This window comes from Myotis daubentonii, chromosome 13 (genome assembly GCF_963259705.1).
Source record: "Myotis daubentonii chromosome 13, mMyoDau2.1, whole genome shotgun sequence".
NCBI lineage: Eukaryota > Metazoa > Chordata > Mammalia > Chiroptera > Vespertilionidae > Myotis > Myotis daubentonii.
Genome location: NC_081852.1, coordinates 20,552,427 through 20,572,588, shown reverse-complemented (window position 1 = coordinate 20,572,588; position 20,162 = coordinate 20,552,427). Strand labels below are relative to the sequence as shown.

Sequence of the window (20,162 nt, the reverse complement as noted above, 5' to 3'; positions counted from 1 at the left end):
AGACAAGAAACATGAAGAACACTACATCAAAGCACATGGTAAAACAAAACAAACAAACAAAACAACATGCCGAAAACAACATCATTGGTTGTCTACTAGGAATGCTTCCTCCTCCCACGCCCCCTCACCCCTCACCCGGGGCACATTTGGCAAATCCTGAAAACACATTTGGTTGTCACATTTGGGAGAAGGGAGAGGGTATGCTACTGGCATCTAGTGGGTAGAGGCCAGGGATGTTGCTAAACACGCTACAATGCACATGACAGCTCTCACAAGAATGAACTGTCCTGCCCAAACATTAGTAGTAGTAACGTTGAAAAACACTAGAGGTACATAATAATCAAAATGCTTAAAAACAGTGATAAAAAGAAAATCTTAAAATCATATCTTTATTATATTTTCTCATTCCTGACAAAAACAGAAAGTATTTGACATCATAATACTAAGCACTTTTATAAACCATGTTTATAAAACATGTTTAAGATAGGACCCAAGAACCAAAAAGTAAGGCTTCCAAAACTCACGGGCCAAGGTGACTTTTTTTTTTTTAACCTGCTTTTAAATGGTTCATTTAAGGGAGCTATAATACATGCCAGGTTTTCTGAAGGTTCTGTTTTGTAATCCTGCATAAGTTAAAATCTCATTTCAGTTCAACAAACATTTACAAGGATTACTTCCACAGTACATATGATACAGCAATGCCGTTTTCCAAGTTAGTCTCTTCATTTAATGTAGTACTTTTTCTGCCACATCATGCCAATTTAATTTTAATTCTATCTTAAGTCACAAAAATGATTTAAAAATCCTTACCAATTCTGCTAGGTTTTGTTGTTTTTTTTTTTAAAGAAACTCAACTGAGGATATGCTTTTATTGACTTTAGAGAGAGAGGGACAGAGAGAGAAACATTGACTTGGGAATGAAACATCAATCTGTTGCCTCCCGTAGTGCCCAGACTGGGGTTCGGACCAGGGATTGAACCTGCAATCTGGGTATGTGCCCTGACAGGAATTGAACCCACGACCTTTTGGTGTACGGGACGATGTTCCAACCAACTGAGCCACACTGGCCAGAGCTCTGTTAGGTTTTTATAATGACAAGATTTTTGGATCTTTTAAAGCTGAGGTACATTTACACAATGGAATAGTACTTGGCCGTAATAAAGAAGGAAATCTTACCCGTTCCAACAGCATGGATGAACCTGGAGAGCATTATGCTAAATGAGATAAGCCTGTCAGAGAAAGGCAAGTACCATATGATTTCATTCATATGTGGAATCTAGTGAACTAAAAAGCAAAATAAAGACAGATTCATAGAAAGAGAACAGGCTGATAGCTGTTTAGGTTTTTTTGGGGGGGGGGAGGGGAATGGGTGGAGGGAGTTAGAGGGATTGAACAATAAAAAAAAAGAGAGAGAAAAGCCCAGCTGGTGTGTCTCAGTGGTTGAATGTTGACCAATGAAACAAGAGGTCACTGGTTCAATTCCTGGTTAGGGCACATGTAGGAGGTATGCAGGAGGCAGCCCATTGATGTTTATCTCTCATCAATGTTTCTATCTCTCTATCCCTCTTCCCTCCTCTCTCTAAAATCAATAAAAACATATTTTTAAAAAGAGAGAGAAAAAAACCCCTCATGGACACAAACTGCAGTGTGATTGTTGGAGGAAGAGGCATGTGGGGAGGTGGAGAGGGTATAGTTAGGATAGTGATGGAAGGAGACTTGACTTGGGGTGGTGAACACACAATAAGAGTACAGACAATGTGTTGTGGAATTATGCACTTGAGACCCTTATAATTTTGTTAATCAGTGTCACTCCAATAAATTCAATAAAAAAGGGAAAAATAAAATCAGATATGCAATAACATGTTATGACATGATATCAAGAATAGAAATCCAGACAAATTGCAAACATACTAAATACTATGCACTGAACGAGGTACTATTTTTTGCTGGTGTTTTTTTGTTAATCCTCACCTGAGGATATTTTTTCCATTGATTTTTTTAGAGAGTGAAGGGAGGGAGAGAGGGGTAGAGAGAGAGAAGGAAAAAAAAAACACCAATGTGAGAGACACATCAATTGGTTGCCTCCTGCACATATCCTCATCGAGGTGAGGATCGAAACCTGCAACCCAGGATGTGCCCTTGACTAGGAATCAAACCCTAGACTGATGCTACATCATTGAGCATACCAGCCAGGGCTGAACTAGGTACTGTTTATATTCATGATCCCCAAATCCTCAAATAAATAATGTGGGTTTTGTATTACTACCCTCTTCATTTTACAGACAAAACAGATGAACAACTTCACTGACTTGCCCCTAATCACAAAACTAAGAACTGGTGAGGCCAGGATCTGAACTGAAGCCTGTTTTGAAAACCCATGCCCTTAAAATAATAACTAACACTACACATTTAAGGTCATACATGCATTTTTAGTTGGTTTACTATTTTGAACTTCATAATAAATCAATGTATATTTACAGTGCCAGAGCACTGGTCTACCACATGAATTTATTCAGACACTTTGGTCCCCCACAGACAGGTGTGGTAAGGCATCCTAGTCTATATTTCTTCATTTTCCTGTCAATCAGAGGGGAGAAGGGTAAAAGTGGTCATAGCCATGACAAGAACTATGCAAGTCATTTATTAAAAACTGTCTTATAGTTTCATCTTTACAGATGACTAGCTTAGAGAAGGGAAGGAAGGGGTGGTTATTTTTGTTTGATATGTCCCAGATGGAAAAAAACTGGGAATCCCCTCTTTTCAACATGCAAACCAGATCTGTTTGATTCAATTTAGGTTTGTTTGTTTGTTTGTTTGAACACTGGCTTAACATGAACATTGGAAAGTAATTTCAATTTTAGGTAGATTTTATTAGAGTGTACGCAAAGAGCTAGAAACATACATTTTGTTTAGTTTTTCTCAATAGTTTTAAAAAAATCACACTAAAGGGAAGTAAAATTAAGAAATACATAGAGCATGGCTGGTGTGACTCAGTGGTTGAGTGTCAACCCATGAATAAGGAGGCCATGGTTCGATTCCCCATTAGGGCACATGCCCGGGTTGCGGTCTTGATCCTCAGTGGCAGGGCGTGCAGGAGGCAGCAGGCCGATGATTCTCTCTCATCACTGATGTTTCTCTCTCTCTCTCCCTCTCCCTAAAATAAATAAAAACATATATATATATAAAAATACATAGAGCATACTGATCAACAAAATTGTTTAGCTTAAAAAATCAGAAATTCATCAACGCTCTAAATGAGTCAAACTTGAGTTTTGTGTCTTAAATAGTAATCCTCCAAGATTAAGAAAGAATATTAAACACAATTAGAACTGAACCAATTTTCTTCTTTAGTGGGAGAAACAATAGATCAATACGTGTTTTTTTGGGGAAGTTGAAACATTAATGAAGGTTATATAGGAGCAGGCAACAGAATACAGAGCTTCAAACAGTTAAAGGTAGCTATAACTTCATAGTTGCTTTTTTTTTTTAAACTTTACCTGAATACTTTAGTTTTCTTCTTTTTCAAGTGGTTCTAAACACAAGTTAGAGAATTCCAGATAAGTGAAATTTTATGTAACATAATCAATTAACTTTACGAACATGTCTTGTTCTGCCCTCAAATCAACCTAATTCTTTTTATAGTCCTGTGTGCTCCCTATAAACAAAACAAACACACACACAAAAAAGGAAAAGCTTATACTTACTAGAAAGAACAGTTGTAAGGAAAATGTAGTCGGAAAAGGAGATGAGTCCACATTCTCCAAGGGTGTAAAATATACTGCCTTCATCAGCAAATTTTTCTCGTTCTTGGGCAATTTTCTATTAAATATATGGGTCCCAGCAAAAGATAAAAAAAGATACAGTAGAATGAGAACACAAATAGTTAAAGATGAATCATCATTTATCTGACAGTTTTATGGTATTTATCATAGGCATTTTTCTGATGGCCATTCCAAATTAATGGATCCTTTACAGTTTTCAAGATGATGAAAATTATAAGACAAAAGATAATTTTGTTTGCTTCAATACTGGCTTACTATGAACATTGCAAAATAATTTCAATTTTATGAACTCTTGCCATTTACCAACCCAGTTCAGGGCTAGTTCTGTTTCTTAGTTTTAAAAACAATCCATCTTCTTCTATAGAAGTATATGAAAAAAAATCAAAACAAACAAATAAAAAAACTAAAGTGAAGTCAGTTTCAATTTACTAAGAAACTATACTACTAGTGATTAAAAATGAAGAGGTAAGCAACCAAGGCTGACATAAACGTTCAGAAAATTAATTTCTGAAATACTAATTTTAATTTTTCCTATGACCCCCAAGAATCTTAATTTTGGAATGTAGATAAGCTTGCAGAGTAAACAGCATCTCTAAAATACATGCACACCAAGCTCTAGACATCAGTTTATTTCATTATATTTACTGTTACCGTGGTGGAAGCTCTTAATTTCAGCTATTTGATGAAACTCTCCTAAAATGCAGCTATTACTCAAAGAGAGTTAATTACCAGCTTCAGTAATGGTCTGTCTGGCAAGTGGTCTCTTCCTGGATGTTTAAACAAACCTACTCCGTTTTCTGAATTCCTAGCTGAATTATAAACTTAGTAGTGACATTGAAGATATTTTCAAAAACTGAAAAGGATCCAATAAAGTGTTAAGATTTGAAACTCATTTCCATAAGTTCTGGGCCAACCAAAGATATTTAAGGAATTATTCTGGTGCCAAAAAAAAAGAAAAAAATAAAAAAATAAAAAAATATGAGGTTTCAAAAACTCAAAGCAACAAAGCACGATCAAAGTAATAATGTCATGCAAGTGCAAAATAATAAGCAGCATTGCAAACATAACCTTGGGAGAAATATCATGAAAACTAAACCAACAAGCACCACCACACCAGCATCCAGGTACACACTATCCGATAGGTTACCTCTGTCTAGTGAAGATCCCATCATATATCACAAAGGAAAGAAAACTAGTTAACCAACTGAAAACACAAGTACCAAGTGAATTACCATGATCTTCTTAGTAAACCCACTGATAGCCTTTACTGAATATTTGTTTGTTCATATGAAACAGTAACCACAGAAAGGTTAAAATCCATAGCTGAATGTCAACAAAGCAGTACCAGGTTCTGATGGCAGATCCCACTTAGGAAAGGGCTTCTCTGCCTCATTTATGATGGACAGAAAGTATGGTCCTGCTTGACAGCATTTAGAGATTATTTCTTTGAGCCAGCAACAAAAATGAGCACATAGCCCAATCTGTTCAAATTAAGGTTAGATCACATACCACACTGGACCTTCTACCAAGAGAGTAAACACAAATTACAGTAAAAAAATACTGTTGGATGAAAACAGGAGCAGCAAAGCCTTTCACTGGGAAGGTAATATTTTAATTTCTCAAAATAAAGGAAGTAAATAATTTTTTTACACTATTCAAGACACTGCAAAAACAAAGCATGTGAATAAGAAAAAATACACATAATGAGAATCGTATCCCAAAGTTATACCATCACTAGGCAGAACAATAAATGTGCACAGAAGCTGAGTACTTCATATTATGTAATAATCTTATGGAGAGAATGCTATAAGCAAATAAAAATAAATAACATATTGGGATCCAGAAGTTGAGAAACAGACAAAAATCAAAGGGCAGAGGCAGTTAAGTCACAGAAGCATATCTAAGATTATTTTTCTAAAAATCATCTAGACAATGCTGCTACTCAGAAGATACAGAAAGACAAATCTAGTTTTGTTGGTAACTTTCAATTTTGATACAATTTCAACTCAGAAAAGTGGAAAGACTCATATTGGAACTCTTGTATCCTTTTTACTCAGATTCACTTATAGCTTACACATTACCCTATTTGTTTTATCATTTTATATAGGTATATATTTTCTTTTGTGCTATTTTGAAAGTTGAAGTTATATTACACTTAATACTTAATTACTTCAGTATATATTTCCTACAAAGACATTCTCTTACATACCACAGTATAAATTTAATAAAACCAGGATACTTAATACATACTATTATCTAATCCATAGTCTACTTTCAAATTTAGTCAACTCTCCCAAATGATTTCCTTTATAGCTATTTCCCCCAGTCCAGGATGTAATACACAATCATAAATGGCATCTAGTTGTCATGTCTTTTTAATATCCATTAATCCAGAACAGCTTTCTTTTCCTTTCTTTATTTTTCCCTTTGGAGGCTTATTTTTTATTGTGCTAAAATTCACTATTTTAACCATATAAGATGGCTTCTTTCAAATAACATGTTTTCTAGGTTCATCCATGTTGTAGCATCAATCAGTATTTCTTTTTATTGCCAAACAGTATTCCATCATTCATATATATATATATATATATATATATATATATATATATATATACCAAATTTGTTTATCTATTCATCCAATATGAAGGATATTTGGGTTGTTTTCACCTAGGACTACAATGTACATTGTATAAATATTTGTTTGACTATCTGCTTCCAATTATTTGGTGTATATGCCTTAGAAATGAATCTTGTACTCTCAGACAGGCTAAATGACAAAAGTCCTACCCAACGTTTCACTGCAATCTCATGAAAAAACCTGAGCCAGAACCATCAAGCCAAATTGCTCCCAAACTCCTTATTCACAGAAAGCACGAGAGACAAGTAATGATTATTACTGTTTTAAGCCACTAAACTTTGAATTTTCCTTTAGGAGACTTGTAGTTATAGATTTTACATTTAGGCCTGTGATCCATTTCAAGTCAATTTTGTGCATAGTGACATAGAGATAAGGTTTATTTTTAAAAAATATGGACATACAGTTGTTTCTAAACCATTTGCTGAAAATCAATTGACCGGATAAATATGGATCAACTCTTCTATGATGTTTTCTGATTTGAATGGCCCATTTTCTTTGGAAGGTCTTTTGATTACTAGCAAAGTGTATGATTATTTTTCAAAGTATATATAAACATGGGATTATATAAATGGTTTTTAAAAGGCAGCTTGAGAGACTCTGCCTGAGATCCATTTGGGGTCATGGTTTAGGCCTAAACATCCCTACCACTAGGGCCATTATAAAGTTTGCAGAGATGATAAAGCTGTCATCGAACAGACCTTCAGTTGTATATTAATTGAGAATTGCTGTAGGAACACATCTCCAGAGGCTATATTATAATGACACTTTACAGTGCTGAATCAATTAGTGTGATTTTCCCAGGAAGGTAACCCCTCCTCTACTGCATTAAATGGGATATGTCCATATTTGCAACCTTCAGACCTCTAAAGGATAACATACTCTGTTTGTGTGGTTATATACGAGACCTCTGCTGTACTGAGAAGAATGAGAGGGAGCAAGAGAGGCCAAGAGAATGCCAAATTGCTGTATGTAAGAAAATATTGAAGAAGACAGCTAGAAGGAAAGAAATAGAAGAAAAGAAGTCCATAGGAAGGTGAACAAAAAAGGAGAAAGAGCTGTGACCAGAGAGGAATAAAAAATATCAAAGTTAGGAAAAATTGAGGAAAGAGAAAGCATGTATGCATATGTATGCACAAGTGTTTGAGAGAGAGAACAGAGAATGTGTGTGTTCTGCAGTAGCTCCTTAACAATGAGAAAGATGTTTAAAGAGGATTTTTAAAATTTGCTATGCTTTGTGACGTGCCCTGTGCAATACAATCTTCTAAGTTTTTAGAGTAAAGGTCTATATTGTTCTTTCATCCTTTTGGAGTTGGGATTGAAGTACAAGGAGAGAAAGAGAAAAGTTACATATACGCTTTCCAAGATATCCACTTGTTAAACAGTGGTTCAGGTATAGTTAAATTTATACAGGGGTGGCAAAAATAGGTTAATATTAATAAAAATAATAAAATAATAATACAAGAATAAACTGATTTGTGTACTCACAACTATAAATTTACTTTTGCCAACTTCTGTACATCTAATTTATTAACTCTAAGAATTTATAAGTGAGTTGTTGAGTATGCAAAATTCCAAAGATAATTCTTATAAAATTCATGACATGTATTAATTACAAACACGAAAAACTGTTACAAAACCAGCTGAATTATATAAATGGTATTGGCTGAACAAGAATGATATTAGAGCCCAGCTGGTGTGGCTCAGTGGTTGAGTGTCGAACTATGAACCAGAAGGTCACGATTTGATTCCCAGTCAAGACACATGCCCGGATTGTGGGCTCAGTGCCCAGTAGAGAACGTGCAGGAGGCAGCTGATCAGTGATTCTCTCTCATTATTGATGTTTGTCTCTCTCTCCCTCTCCCTTCCTTTCTGAAATCAATAAAAAATAATTTAAAAGGTCACAAAACAATAAAATTCAGTCCCTCTAATTATTTAAAGCTAGAAGGAGAATCAAATAAATATGTCAAATTTTGGGAGGAAATGGGAGTTACTAGAAAATGAATTTTTAGACTATTTTATGTTATATGGCTGATTCTTAGCTGGTCTTTTTAAATCAAAGGCCTGACTGTACCATAAATTTTACCATTAGATCAACAAGCCATGGCACATAGGGAATCTGAAAATATTGATATTTGAGTTTGATAATGAATAATTTGTTTAAAGGTCCAAAGAATGGTAAAAATGGGAAATCAAGATTCAAGGAAGGAAAAGTGGAGGGAAAGTTTTTGGGACTCCAAAGTCTCATCAATGTTTAATTTTGCAAATTGAGAATGTCAAGGAAAATGTTCCTTCATTTAATTTTTGGGTAATGTCTAATCTTTGACTAAATTTTAAGTCATTTCTTCCCTAAGGCAATATCATTTATATACTTTGAGGTGATATGGAGGCACAGTCCAAGGAAAACAATGCTCCTTAACAGATTGGTAATAATGTTCATCTTCTCGGTCTCAAAGGTGGTTATTTATATATTTTTGTTATTAATGAATAGTTGTATTAATATGTATTTTTACTAGGAAAATCTAACATAAGAATTTGAATTTAACATACATAATAAATTCAATATAAATAACAAATATAATAGACAAACGAAAAGGAACAAGTTTGTATAAAAGTAAAAGAAAATATTATAAGGGCCCATAATGTGAGATTAAGTAATATATTAAGATATCAGTCCAATAAAAAAACAAAAGTAGTAAGGGTCTATGAGAAACTTGTTTCATAATGAAGTTCCTGAGGTAAGACTCTGACATTACACCAGTATATATGCTGAAAATTAAACAGAACTAGGTATTTTAAAAAGAAATTGTAATAAGTTACAGAAGTATATTTTTTAATGCACTTTAGAATTTACATATCAAACTTTATTCCAATCACCTGAATCTCTGAAATTAAGGCTGCAAAAGCAGAATGCAGGTTAACTGAACAGAATAATATTTCTATACAATATACTGACTAGTGTTACCCCCTTTTGGAGAACAAAATTATGCAAAATATTTCAAAGCAATATTCTCATTGACTTAAATAAATTGAAGTTAAACTATTTTACTATCCATTTACATAACTTAGTCTTTGATCTATTTGTTTCAAATTTGAAATATAACTACAACACTAAAACATTCCAATTACTGACCTCAAGTAAAGGCAAATGAATAAATAATCTCATAAGAGTACTGTATTGGTATTGACCTTAACTGCACCATGTTCTGAATCTTTTTATTTTTGAGAGAAGCAGAAAGACAAGAGTAGATTAGAGCAAATCATACCTTATACATGTGTAATTGCTGCATCTCTCAGTGAGTCTATAAACCTGAACTATTTTACCAGATGGCTTTGTTACTAAAGCATTCACACTCTCGTTTCTGACCAATCACATAAACTTATAAAACATCTGCTTAAAGTTGCAGGTGCCTTTAGGAGCTCTGGGAGTGGGATTTCCAGATATGATTCAAACTCCTTAATATTGTGCTCAAACAGTAAATCCTGTTACAGGGCTGATCAAAATAGGGGCAATAATTTTGCCTTCTAGGATTCAACTGGATGAAGCCAAAGAGAAAAACATCTTATTTAGGAGTTTATTGTCATTATTTATTCTAGATAAGACCCACTTTTCAAGTTCTATAGTCTAAATGAACTTTTTCAATGAAATAGAAGTTGACAGGCTATAATAGTAAAATAGGTGCTACTGGCTGGCCAGTGTTGCTCAGTGGTTGAGCACTGACCCTTGCACCAAGAAGTCTCTGGTTAGATTCCCGGTCAGGGTACACGCCCAGGTTGTGGGCTTGATCTCCAGTAGGGTGCAGGTAGGAAGCAGCTGATCGATGATGTTTCTCATTGATGTTTCTGTCTTTCCCTCTCCCTCTCTCTCTCCCTCTCCCTCTTCCTCCCTCTCTCTCTAAAATCAATAAAAACATATTTTAAAATAGGTGCCACCATAAATTCTAGAACCTTAAAATATTCCTAGTACACAGAAAACCTGATAAAGAACACACCTTTGCAATTTAAATTAAGAGGTCATCCTTTATGAGACTGAAATAATTGGATTGTTTTAATATTAACATTTCTCTATATTGCTGAAATACATTTCAAAGTCTCTCTAAATCCCTCAAGAAATACTTGAAGTTGTACTTCAAAGACAAATTAATGATAATAATATACTTCTTCCAGAAAATACAATTTTGGCATATCATTTCCAAATAATAAATAGTTGGGGCAGGGAGGGCTGGAATATTAGAAAGAGGAAATTCAACAGCTTTCCCATGCAATTAATGCTCATACACCATTATTTAGTTGGTACATAGGCAGATGATGACAAAGCCTTAGTAAGCTATTGATCTTAAACAATCACACTATTCCAAATAAAAAATAAAATGTTGCACAGTTAATATGTGTTGTTCTTCTTCCCCATCACATATATGAATTAGCAGGAAGGTAGATTTGGGGATATGTCATACAAAAATCAAAGCAAGATATTTCTAATTTGGAATAGTTTAAGATTTCTTCTTTTCCTAACTCCGAGTTTCCAATCTTTTCAGAGATAATATTGCTTTAGCAACAAACATAAATTACTGTGCAACCAAGTGTGGAAGGTGAATGCTTAAGATGCTGTAAACTTCACTCTGCCAGAAAGCCATTCTCTTTTCAGTCCCAATTATAACCACTAATAGCTCTGAGCACTATTCCAAATACCTAGAATGCAAATGCTTTTCTATTTCATTACCTACATGGCTGTAGAAAAAAGTGAACACAAATGAAGATGCTTTAAAAAAAAACAGTGACAGAAGATTTGATTAAAGCAATGATAAAAATTCGAAAGTCCACTGGAACAGCATTAACTTCAAGGAAATGATACAACTTTATTGAAGTGATTTATTTCAGGTCTCAGCATCTGATGAGGTATTATTAAAGCCCTTGAAGGAGAAAATCACCAATTCTACCGCATTAAACCTGCATACTTGCTTCAAAGTGTGCACATTCTTTCTCTGGATGAAAGAATTGATGTTTTACCATTATTGATCATCTGTTACCTGCATCTAAAAATTAATTTTGAACTTTGGTCACTCAGATCAATCAGTGCTGAAAAGAACTGTCCTGAACTCAGCAGCAGTCATGGTTTTAGTCACATGGTTTACAAAAGGCTTCCCTATCACTTCATGAAAAAACAATCTCAGTACCAGTTTTGAAAAATATGTTAATATAGTATTTCATCTTCTCCCATTTGGAAAAATATTATAAAAATGCATCATAAGAATAAAAATACAAAAGTTTCACTCTGAGGATCACCATTCACACCCTTGATTGACACTGTTCTAGTAACTACTATTCCCGAGGAAAACCTTTATTTGATGATTTCTAAATCATTTTGCAATCAAACATTTATAGGTATCTCTTGAACACTACTGACCTTTAAGATATATCAAGAATTTAAAAATTATAGTTTGCATTTCTATGTCAGGTACTGTGCTTCTAGTCCTCACTGCAATTCTATGAAGTAAGTGACACGATCAGCACTTTACAGATTAGAAAACTGAGGCTTAGAGAAGTTAAATAAGTAGCCCAAGGTGACAATGCTATGAAGTGGCAGGACAGATCATGGTCTGACTCCTGAACCTATTCCATGAAACGTTACATGTTATAGTGTATCAAATACAAAGTTTCTAAATTGTTTGCAATTTCTGAAATTGTTAATGGGCACTGAATATTTTTGGAGCAAAACACAGTTCACTATTGTAAAATATTAACTTTGGGGCTTAACTTGTATCAGCTCGGTTATCTTAAAAACAAAGTCTAGCTAATGATGTAGGTACACATATTTTTATGCCTTGACTTGTTCAAATGTATATTCTAATCATTTTCACAATGAGTATCACTTTAAGAATGTAATGGCTCTTTATACTCTTCTTCATTAACAAATCTTAGATTATCTTGAAATTGGAGAAGCTTTTGATTTAAATTTAAAACTTTTAAAAATGCATCATGGCAAAGACAAATATGCAAAGCAAGAACTCTCCTCACACATTCTCTGCAACCAAAGCACAGCAGTGGATGTTTAGGCCGAGAACCCATTTGTACCAGAATAGGATAAATTGCTTTGAGTAGTTTTCATAGAACTTCGTTTAAGTTTAAAACATGCTACAGTATTTCTGCTAAAATAAGAAAAAGTAAGTTAGCTTGGAACCAAGTCCTCTCATGTCAAAGTGAATTTCAAATCTTGTGTCATGACAAATAGCTAAATATGCAGGTGTTAGAAATGCAATGGTCATGTTCATGTTTTCAAATCAATAATGATAAGTTAAATGGGTTAAGCTGACCCCAAATTCAAACACAATAGAATATAAAATTAAAATGTAATAAAAAAAAACATCAGAAAAGAAGTCTGAATATTTGGGGCAACTAAGTAAATTATACCCTACTTGGGAGCCCTTGATGATTATATTGTTTCTTTTTTCAACCTGAATAATCAAACACATGGGATAAACAACAGACTTAAGTTAGTGGTAGAACTCAGAGACTGGAAAGAGACATTATGCATACTCCTTGCAGCAATACAGTAAGTATTTGATACTTACTCATAAGCTGCATCTGAAGATGCACTCTATGCTAAGAGGAAAACAAAAAGAATCCAGCCTTCCCACAGGCAATTGGGACTTAGCATGCAAAGGACAAATCCCTGTAAGGAAGCAAGCAAGAAAGCCCTCTTCTATGAGGTGGCTGCTCATTACCTTTGGAAGCTTAAAGGATTTATACCAGTGTCACCAAAATGAGTGATATTTATAGAACCCGACAGAGATAAACAATTCCCCCACTACCAATTCTAAGAAAAAAAGTTCATTATTTTTAATACATAAAGCTTACTAATAAGATATCCTTAAGAATACAGTAACACTTGATTTTAAATCCTTGATCAACAAAGAATATTACTTTCAATAGTCAAAGTTTAAAGAAGACTGGTGCTCTTTTGTCATCTATGGTGGCTGACTACTTAATGCTATAGATTCCAGACTTCGAAGCACCTATCTCTTCTCTCTTCTAACTTTCTAGGAAGGACATCTACCTGAAGCGAGTCATTTTAACTCTTAACGCCTTCCAGGGGTGGGCAAACTTTTTGACTCGAGGGCCACAATGGGTTCTTAAACTGGACCGGAGGGCCGGAACAAAAGCATGGATGGAGTGTTTGTGTGAACTAATATAAATTCAAAGTAAACATCATTACATAAAAGGGTACGGTCTTTTTTTTTTTTAGTTTTATTCATTTCAAACGGGCCGGATCCGGCCCGTGGGCCGTAGTTTGCTCACGGCTGCCTTAAACCATACAATTATCAAGTTGTTAGCTGCTTCTACAAACCGTTGTGCTGACTTAGAGAACAGGAAGTCATTTCCCTCAGTCACAGGTTAGCATCCCATGTGATTTATGCTCTGTAGCACTATGGTTGTGCCATAGCTATTCTAAAATAGACTCTCTGGGATTACTAATACATTTTTTTGACATAATTATGCAAGTATTTGTTGGTTTGTTTCACAATGCAGTTAAAGGCAAAGATAAGACAATCTATTCATTAATGATGGGATGACTGGTTTGATATTTCGTAATGGGACTACTAAAAATATATCCCATTTTAAAAATAAGGAAGCACATAAAAATGTTCTATAAAAATAAAGAGTACCCTGTGATCTTCATTAATTATATCATTGTTTTAAACCAAAAGATACTCTAATTCAGTTTAGTTTATATTTTTATTAAGAGATGCAAGAGTAATGTTTTTTAAAAATGAATATAAGCTATAAAGAGTCTAAACCTTCAAAGATCAGTTTAAAAAGTACTTCTTACACGTCCTTGAAATTCTCTTATATCAGCCTACAATCTATATATTCTTTTTTCATGGTTTTCTCCATATATTTTCTAGCTTTTACAAGTTAAAGTTGTTTAGCTTAAAAAACAACAACAAGATAATAAAGTCTTTTAAATGTTCTGTTTCCCCTGAAGCCATTTTGAGCAAAGTGCAACTAAGCAACAGTTTATCTATATTTATTATGTAAGAATTTTTTTTCCATTTTTTTTAGGGTCTTTTTTTTTAAAAAATATATTTTATTGATTTTTTACAGAGAGGAAGGGAGAGAGATAGAGTTAGAAACATCGATGAGAGAGAAACATCGATCAGCTGCCTCCCGCACATCTCCTACTGGGGATATGCCCGCAACCCAGGTACATGCCCTTGACCGGAATCGAACCTGGGACCTTTCAGTCCGCAGGCCGACGCTCTATCCACTGAGCCAAACCGGTTTCGGCTATTATGTAAGAAATTTTAAAAGAAAAAACTATTAATTTTTCACTTGAAGTTACTATTACAGTTCAATTAGGAGCATGGCATCCCAACTAAGATTATTTAAATGATCCAATATACTGAATAATCCTCATGTAATATAGTGATTAAAATAGTTTGTTGACCTTTTGTGTGATACATCCTAGTAAGGTTAAAACTTCCTTTTAAAATGGACTAGCCAAATTTTCCTATCTCGGTTGGGTTTTTTTTTTATGGCTTTATGAAAGTTGTGATTATTTTGAGCGATGTTATAGTTTTTAGTTGTAAGTACACTCTGTGGAATGAACTTTATAAAGTTTATTACAATAAATGTAAATAATCTTATAAAAATAAATGAAAAACCACTTCCTTTTAAATTATAGTAGGTACTATAGTCTCAAGGACTTGTATAGTGTTTGAACTGTCATATTAAAGAAAAAGTACATAAATTTAAAGTGACAGCAATGAAATTATTCTCTGAAGGGAGCAGGGAAAGGACATGAGCATGCACCGAACTGAACCTTTGTCCCTGAAGCATTACTATAGGTTTGGAACATTAACTAAGTTAAAGCACATGCTGTCAGTACCTGCCAGAAATCCTGATCAGAAGATGAGAAAAAGAAAAAAAAATTGACATTGCTTGATTATATGAGCAAACTCCCATTTTGAATATATATATCAATATCACAAAATATAACATATAAAGGACCAATTAAGATCTGCAATAAAATCACTGAACACCTGGAAATAGAAAATGAGGACCAAATAGATACATTTTACATGTAATCTGCTAAGTACAATAAAACAAAAAGCAAAAACCACAATAACTTAATCTAACCTCCCGAAAGTGAAACATACAATTGCAGAAAAACTTCATATTACTATAAAAAGAAAGCACACAAATAATTACCTGTATCTTAAAGAAAAGGGAAAACAAACACTTCTCTTTTTTCCCCCATGGGTAGTCAAACCATTTCTTTAAGGTTTTCTATTTGGATGTCTCACTATAACCTTATGGATATAATATTTTTGAACTTCATGGCAAATCCATTGCTTTACCACCCATATTAACATACAGGCAACCAAACTCGAATAAGTTCAGAGAATTAGTAATTACCCTAGGATCAGTTCAGATCTCCTGCAAATTATTTTGCATTAAATAAAGTACTATTCATATGCCATCTTGAAGATTTGATGAAGCAGTCTAGGTTAGCTAATTTAGCTGAGTACCACTCCAAAATATTTTTTTTCAATACATAAACTTTACTGGCTGTGAAATAAAATTTGACCTGAAGTTATCATACTTCTTAAACCAAGCTTAGTAGCATAAAAAAAAAAATTCTTGAGTAAAAAAATATTGGCTTTTAGCAATTTACAAGCTTAAGGCTAGGTTTGGTATGACAGGGGTAAGATGAATCACTGTAAACACAGGACAGTTCAGATATGAGAAATCAAACTAGAGGTCTCTCTGGTTCATGGACTAAATATTTAATCCCAGCCAACTGGTCATTACAGAGATAGCACAAGTAGGTTTTTTATACCTGATCTAACTGGGAAGGAAAGAACCATGGAGTAATTATGCACAGGGTATGCTATTCTGTAGCATTTCATACAAACCAAGAAAGATGATTTTATATATATATTCCATTCATAAATTGCTCAAAGTCATGCAAAGTAGCTATAATTTATAGAACCAGGTACTTTACCCATTGTCCTGATTTTAGTGAGAAGGTAACCGGCACTGAGAGAGGGTGAGTAGTAAGTGGTCTCTTGCCGAAGGTTACCCATCAATTATGTGGCAGAGTCCATATTTGAACACAGGATGGTCTATATCCAAAGTCACACTGTTTTCACCCTGTGCTATTTATTATGCACTAAGTTCAGCATTCCATAAAGTATTTTTCATTTACATTTAGTAAATACTGAGATTCTCAAAATGGAAATTCCTTGGAAAATATTTCAGACACCAAAGCCAGATTTTCTTAGGGCTGTGGTGTAAACAAAAGAACTACAATTGCTAATTTGTAAGTAGAGACAAAAATGAGAAACTGTTTAAAAATAATTTAAAGACCTTGGATGATAAAGAGGAAGAGGAAAAAATCTGAGACTAAAAATAAAAGAGAAAATTGCAGCAGGTACCAAAGAATTTCTTGAAATGCTGAGTCAGTTTCTGCATTCACTGTTAATGTAATTACCTTCTAAACTTCTGTGTGTCTAAACACCGATAAAACATTATTCTCTCTACCATCTTGATTACAATGAGCCAAGACCCAATTTTTCAAATACAGATGACAGTGTTACTTAAGAGAGATGGCTTTAGTAATATTAAAAAAAAAAAAAAGGAAAGAACGAAAAGCATTTTTCAAAAATGCCAGTTGGTGTTTGTGGCATATGAGAAAATAATGGGGGAAATAACAAAATAACAGTAAAGTTGAAATTCTGATTTCTACATTTAGCTATTAAAAATTGTATACATCTTATTTTCTTTCATTAAAATGAAACACTGTGATTTTTCAGAGTAATTATGGGTTTCCAACTGTACTTTATCAAAGCAGAAAAATTAATTTTAGCAGTATTAGGAAAAGAAGGTAAAAGAATAAGTTTTGTTTTTTGCCCAAACAGCATTAAGGTAGTAAAGTGATTATTTGACAAGAGATATTTCTATTTACGAATAGATTATATAAACAAATAGCTTAGGTGTATGAAAGATGGCAGGGCATAGTGCTTAAGATGGTGAATTTTGGAGCCAGACTACTAGTTTGGAATTCTGGCTCTACCCTTACTAGCTGTATGATCTTATTTTTTTTTTTGAAGGGTTAAGTTACTTAACTTTTCTGTACTTTAATTTTTTATTTGTAAAATGATAATAAAAATAGTAAGCCACCTTAAAAAATAGTTGTGTAGATTAAATGAGTTATTACATGTAAGCACTTAGAACAGTGCGTGGCACATACTAAGCACTCAAAAAGCCCTACCTATTCTTTTTCATATTATTATTGGTAATAATTATCTCAAGAGATAAAGAGAGTCAAGCATTGTCATTTAGAGATTACTCTAAACTGGAAAAATAAAACACTGACAGCAATGAGTGAAGAGGTTAATGGTGTTTTTTAAAAGGGCTAAATTATTACCCCTAAAATAATACGTGACTATGAAATAATTGTGGAGAACTTCAGACTTCAAGGAATTGAAGTACTTTATCCATTCTCTTGAAATCTGTTACAGTTTTTTTTAAAAGCAAGAATGTCCCTATTATAAAAGAAAGAGAACACAAGTAGAGTGGGATTGATGGGCAAATGAAAACATGGATCAAAAAACATGGGAGCAAAAACAATAAAATTCTGCCTATTCAGAATGAGCAATAGGAAAACCGGAAAAAATATATCAATTCATCTAGAATTTAGAGTTGGCTGATTTAAAGTCTCTGGAAGGTAAGAGAGAGAGAGAGAGAGAGAGAGAGAGAGAGAGAGCTAATTAACACTTCAGAATTCGTAAGAATATCATAACCTGCTATATAAAGTTGAGCAGCAGTTCAAATAAATGTAAAGATTTATCAAATTTTGTCTCATGAGAATTTCAGTCTACTCTCTCCTAATTTAAATTTTCTTGATCTGCAATAGTTTTCACTCTTAGAAGACAGGAAATCCCTTATATAACTTACTATATGTGTCAAGGAGTAATACTATATTTGACCTTATTCCAGACTCATATTTTATCTGTGATATGAAGCAAATAATCACAACTTGAATAAAGAAGTAAGAGGAAAATGTGTGACCACACTCCACTCCGGGAATCAAGACTTACCCCTAAAGGGAATGGCATTTTAAAGTTCATTTATTAACATTTCAAAAATAACTTTTACCTAGTAAGCAATTAAAAGCATTCAGTTATATTAAAACTTTGATTTTTAACTATGGCTCCCATCTTTTTTTCTGCTGATTATCTTTTCTGTTATAAACACTGTAATCAGTATTTCCCTTTGTAGCCTTAAACCATACTTTTATTTCTTTTACCTAAATGTGGACAATTTTTATTTTAATTTGATATAGTTTTCCTGTTCCATGTGAACAAATATTCTAGTATATATCACAAAGAAGATAGAAATAAAACACTCGTTAATTCTTCCAAATTAGAGAGATTCTAAGGTGCCGGGAGCCGGTCCATCCTTGCTGTTTCAAGGGACCTGGCATATATGGCATACGGTTCTTAATATGTTTGCTCACCTTCTTGGCGCTGTGTTTTAACCAAAGCCACCTCTCCGAGAAAGGTTGAATCCCCAGGTAGGGATTTTCCCCTGAAGTTAGGGAGGGAATAAAACCCCTCAACTAAGTGCCAGGCGGGTAATTAATCCCTTTAACTACGAACAATCATGCTTAAACTACATAATCTTTTCTCCCTGGAATGGAGATAAGAAACGCCCTAACCTTTGTAATAGAGATTGATAGGATTGAATCAACTGGTATAAATACAGTTGTAACAAGACAGAAACACTCAGAACTTAGAACAGAATCAAGAAGACAGAATCTACACGGAGCCTAGAGACAGAAGAACTTTGCTGGAGAGAGCATGCCGGAGGATCCTGGAGAGGGACTGGCCTCGGAGCCTAGAGACAGAGCCTAGCGGGAGAACATGGCAAGGGATCCTGGACTGAACCTGACTACAGAGATTGGCAGGAGAACCTGACTGGAACCTGGACACTGAACCTGACTGGAGAGCCTGGACAGAACCTGGCTGGAGAACCTAGCGAGGGAACATGGCTACAGAACCTCGCTGGAGATCCAAAGCAGAACCTCTCTGGAGATCCGGGCTAGAGATCCTGGCTAGGCTGCTGATCAACTGAACGCTGTCTCCGTGTCATTCCTTCTTTGCCGACTCTGTCCACGCCCTTGGGGACCCCTGGACCCGCTGGGGTCGGACCCCGGCACTAAGGGGGCTGTAATTACACACCTACACTAATAAAAGAAAAAGATGCAAACTGACTGTACCTTTGTGACACCCACCAATCAGGAGTCGGTATGCAAATTAACCCAACAAAGATGGTGGTTAATTTGCATACACAGGCACCGAGTAGCCGGGGGAATCGTCACCATGTTGCTTGCATCGTCACCATGGTGATAATGCAGGTGTTCTGCACCGCCCCAGCTGCGCCGGGCCTCTTGGCAGCGTGAAAGGTGGAAAGGCGGCTCCGACTGGAGCGAAGGCAGTGCCAGCAGCCAGGGGAAGGAAGGCCATTCTTGCATGAATCTTTGTGCATCGGGCCTCTAGTATTAAATAATCTCAATCTGGAGGCATCATTTCTGCAATGTTCAGGAGAGCTGGGGTAAAAGGGAACTTGATAAGGAGGAAAGAATAAAAAATATACTTTCTGAAAAAGAAATATAAGGTGGAACGATAATGGGCAATTAGTTTCAATGAGCAATTACTTGTTACCTGAAAAAAAGAGGG

At 34.6% G+C, this 20,162-nt stretch overlaps 1 protein-coding gene across 1 annotated transcript in view; it reads right to left on the bottom strand.

Moving 5' to 3' along the window:
- Nucleotides 1–20,162, bottom strand: part of MICU1 (mitochondrial calcium uptake 1) — a 170,281-nt gene that overhangs the window by 95,553 nt on the left and 54,566 nt on the right. Inside the window, exon 7 of the mRNA XM_059662425.1 lies at nt 3,705–3,819. Within this exon, the coding sequence (XP_059518408.1) occupies nt 3,705–3,819 (115 nt within the window). The remainder of the gene's footprint in view (nt 1–3,704; nt 3,820–20,162) is intronic.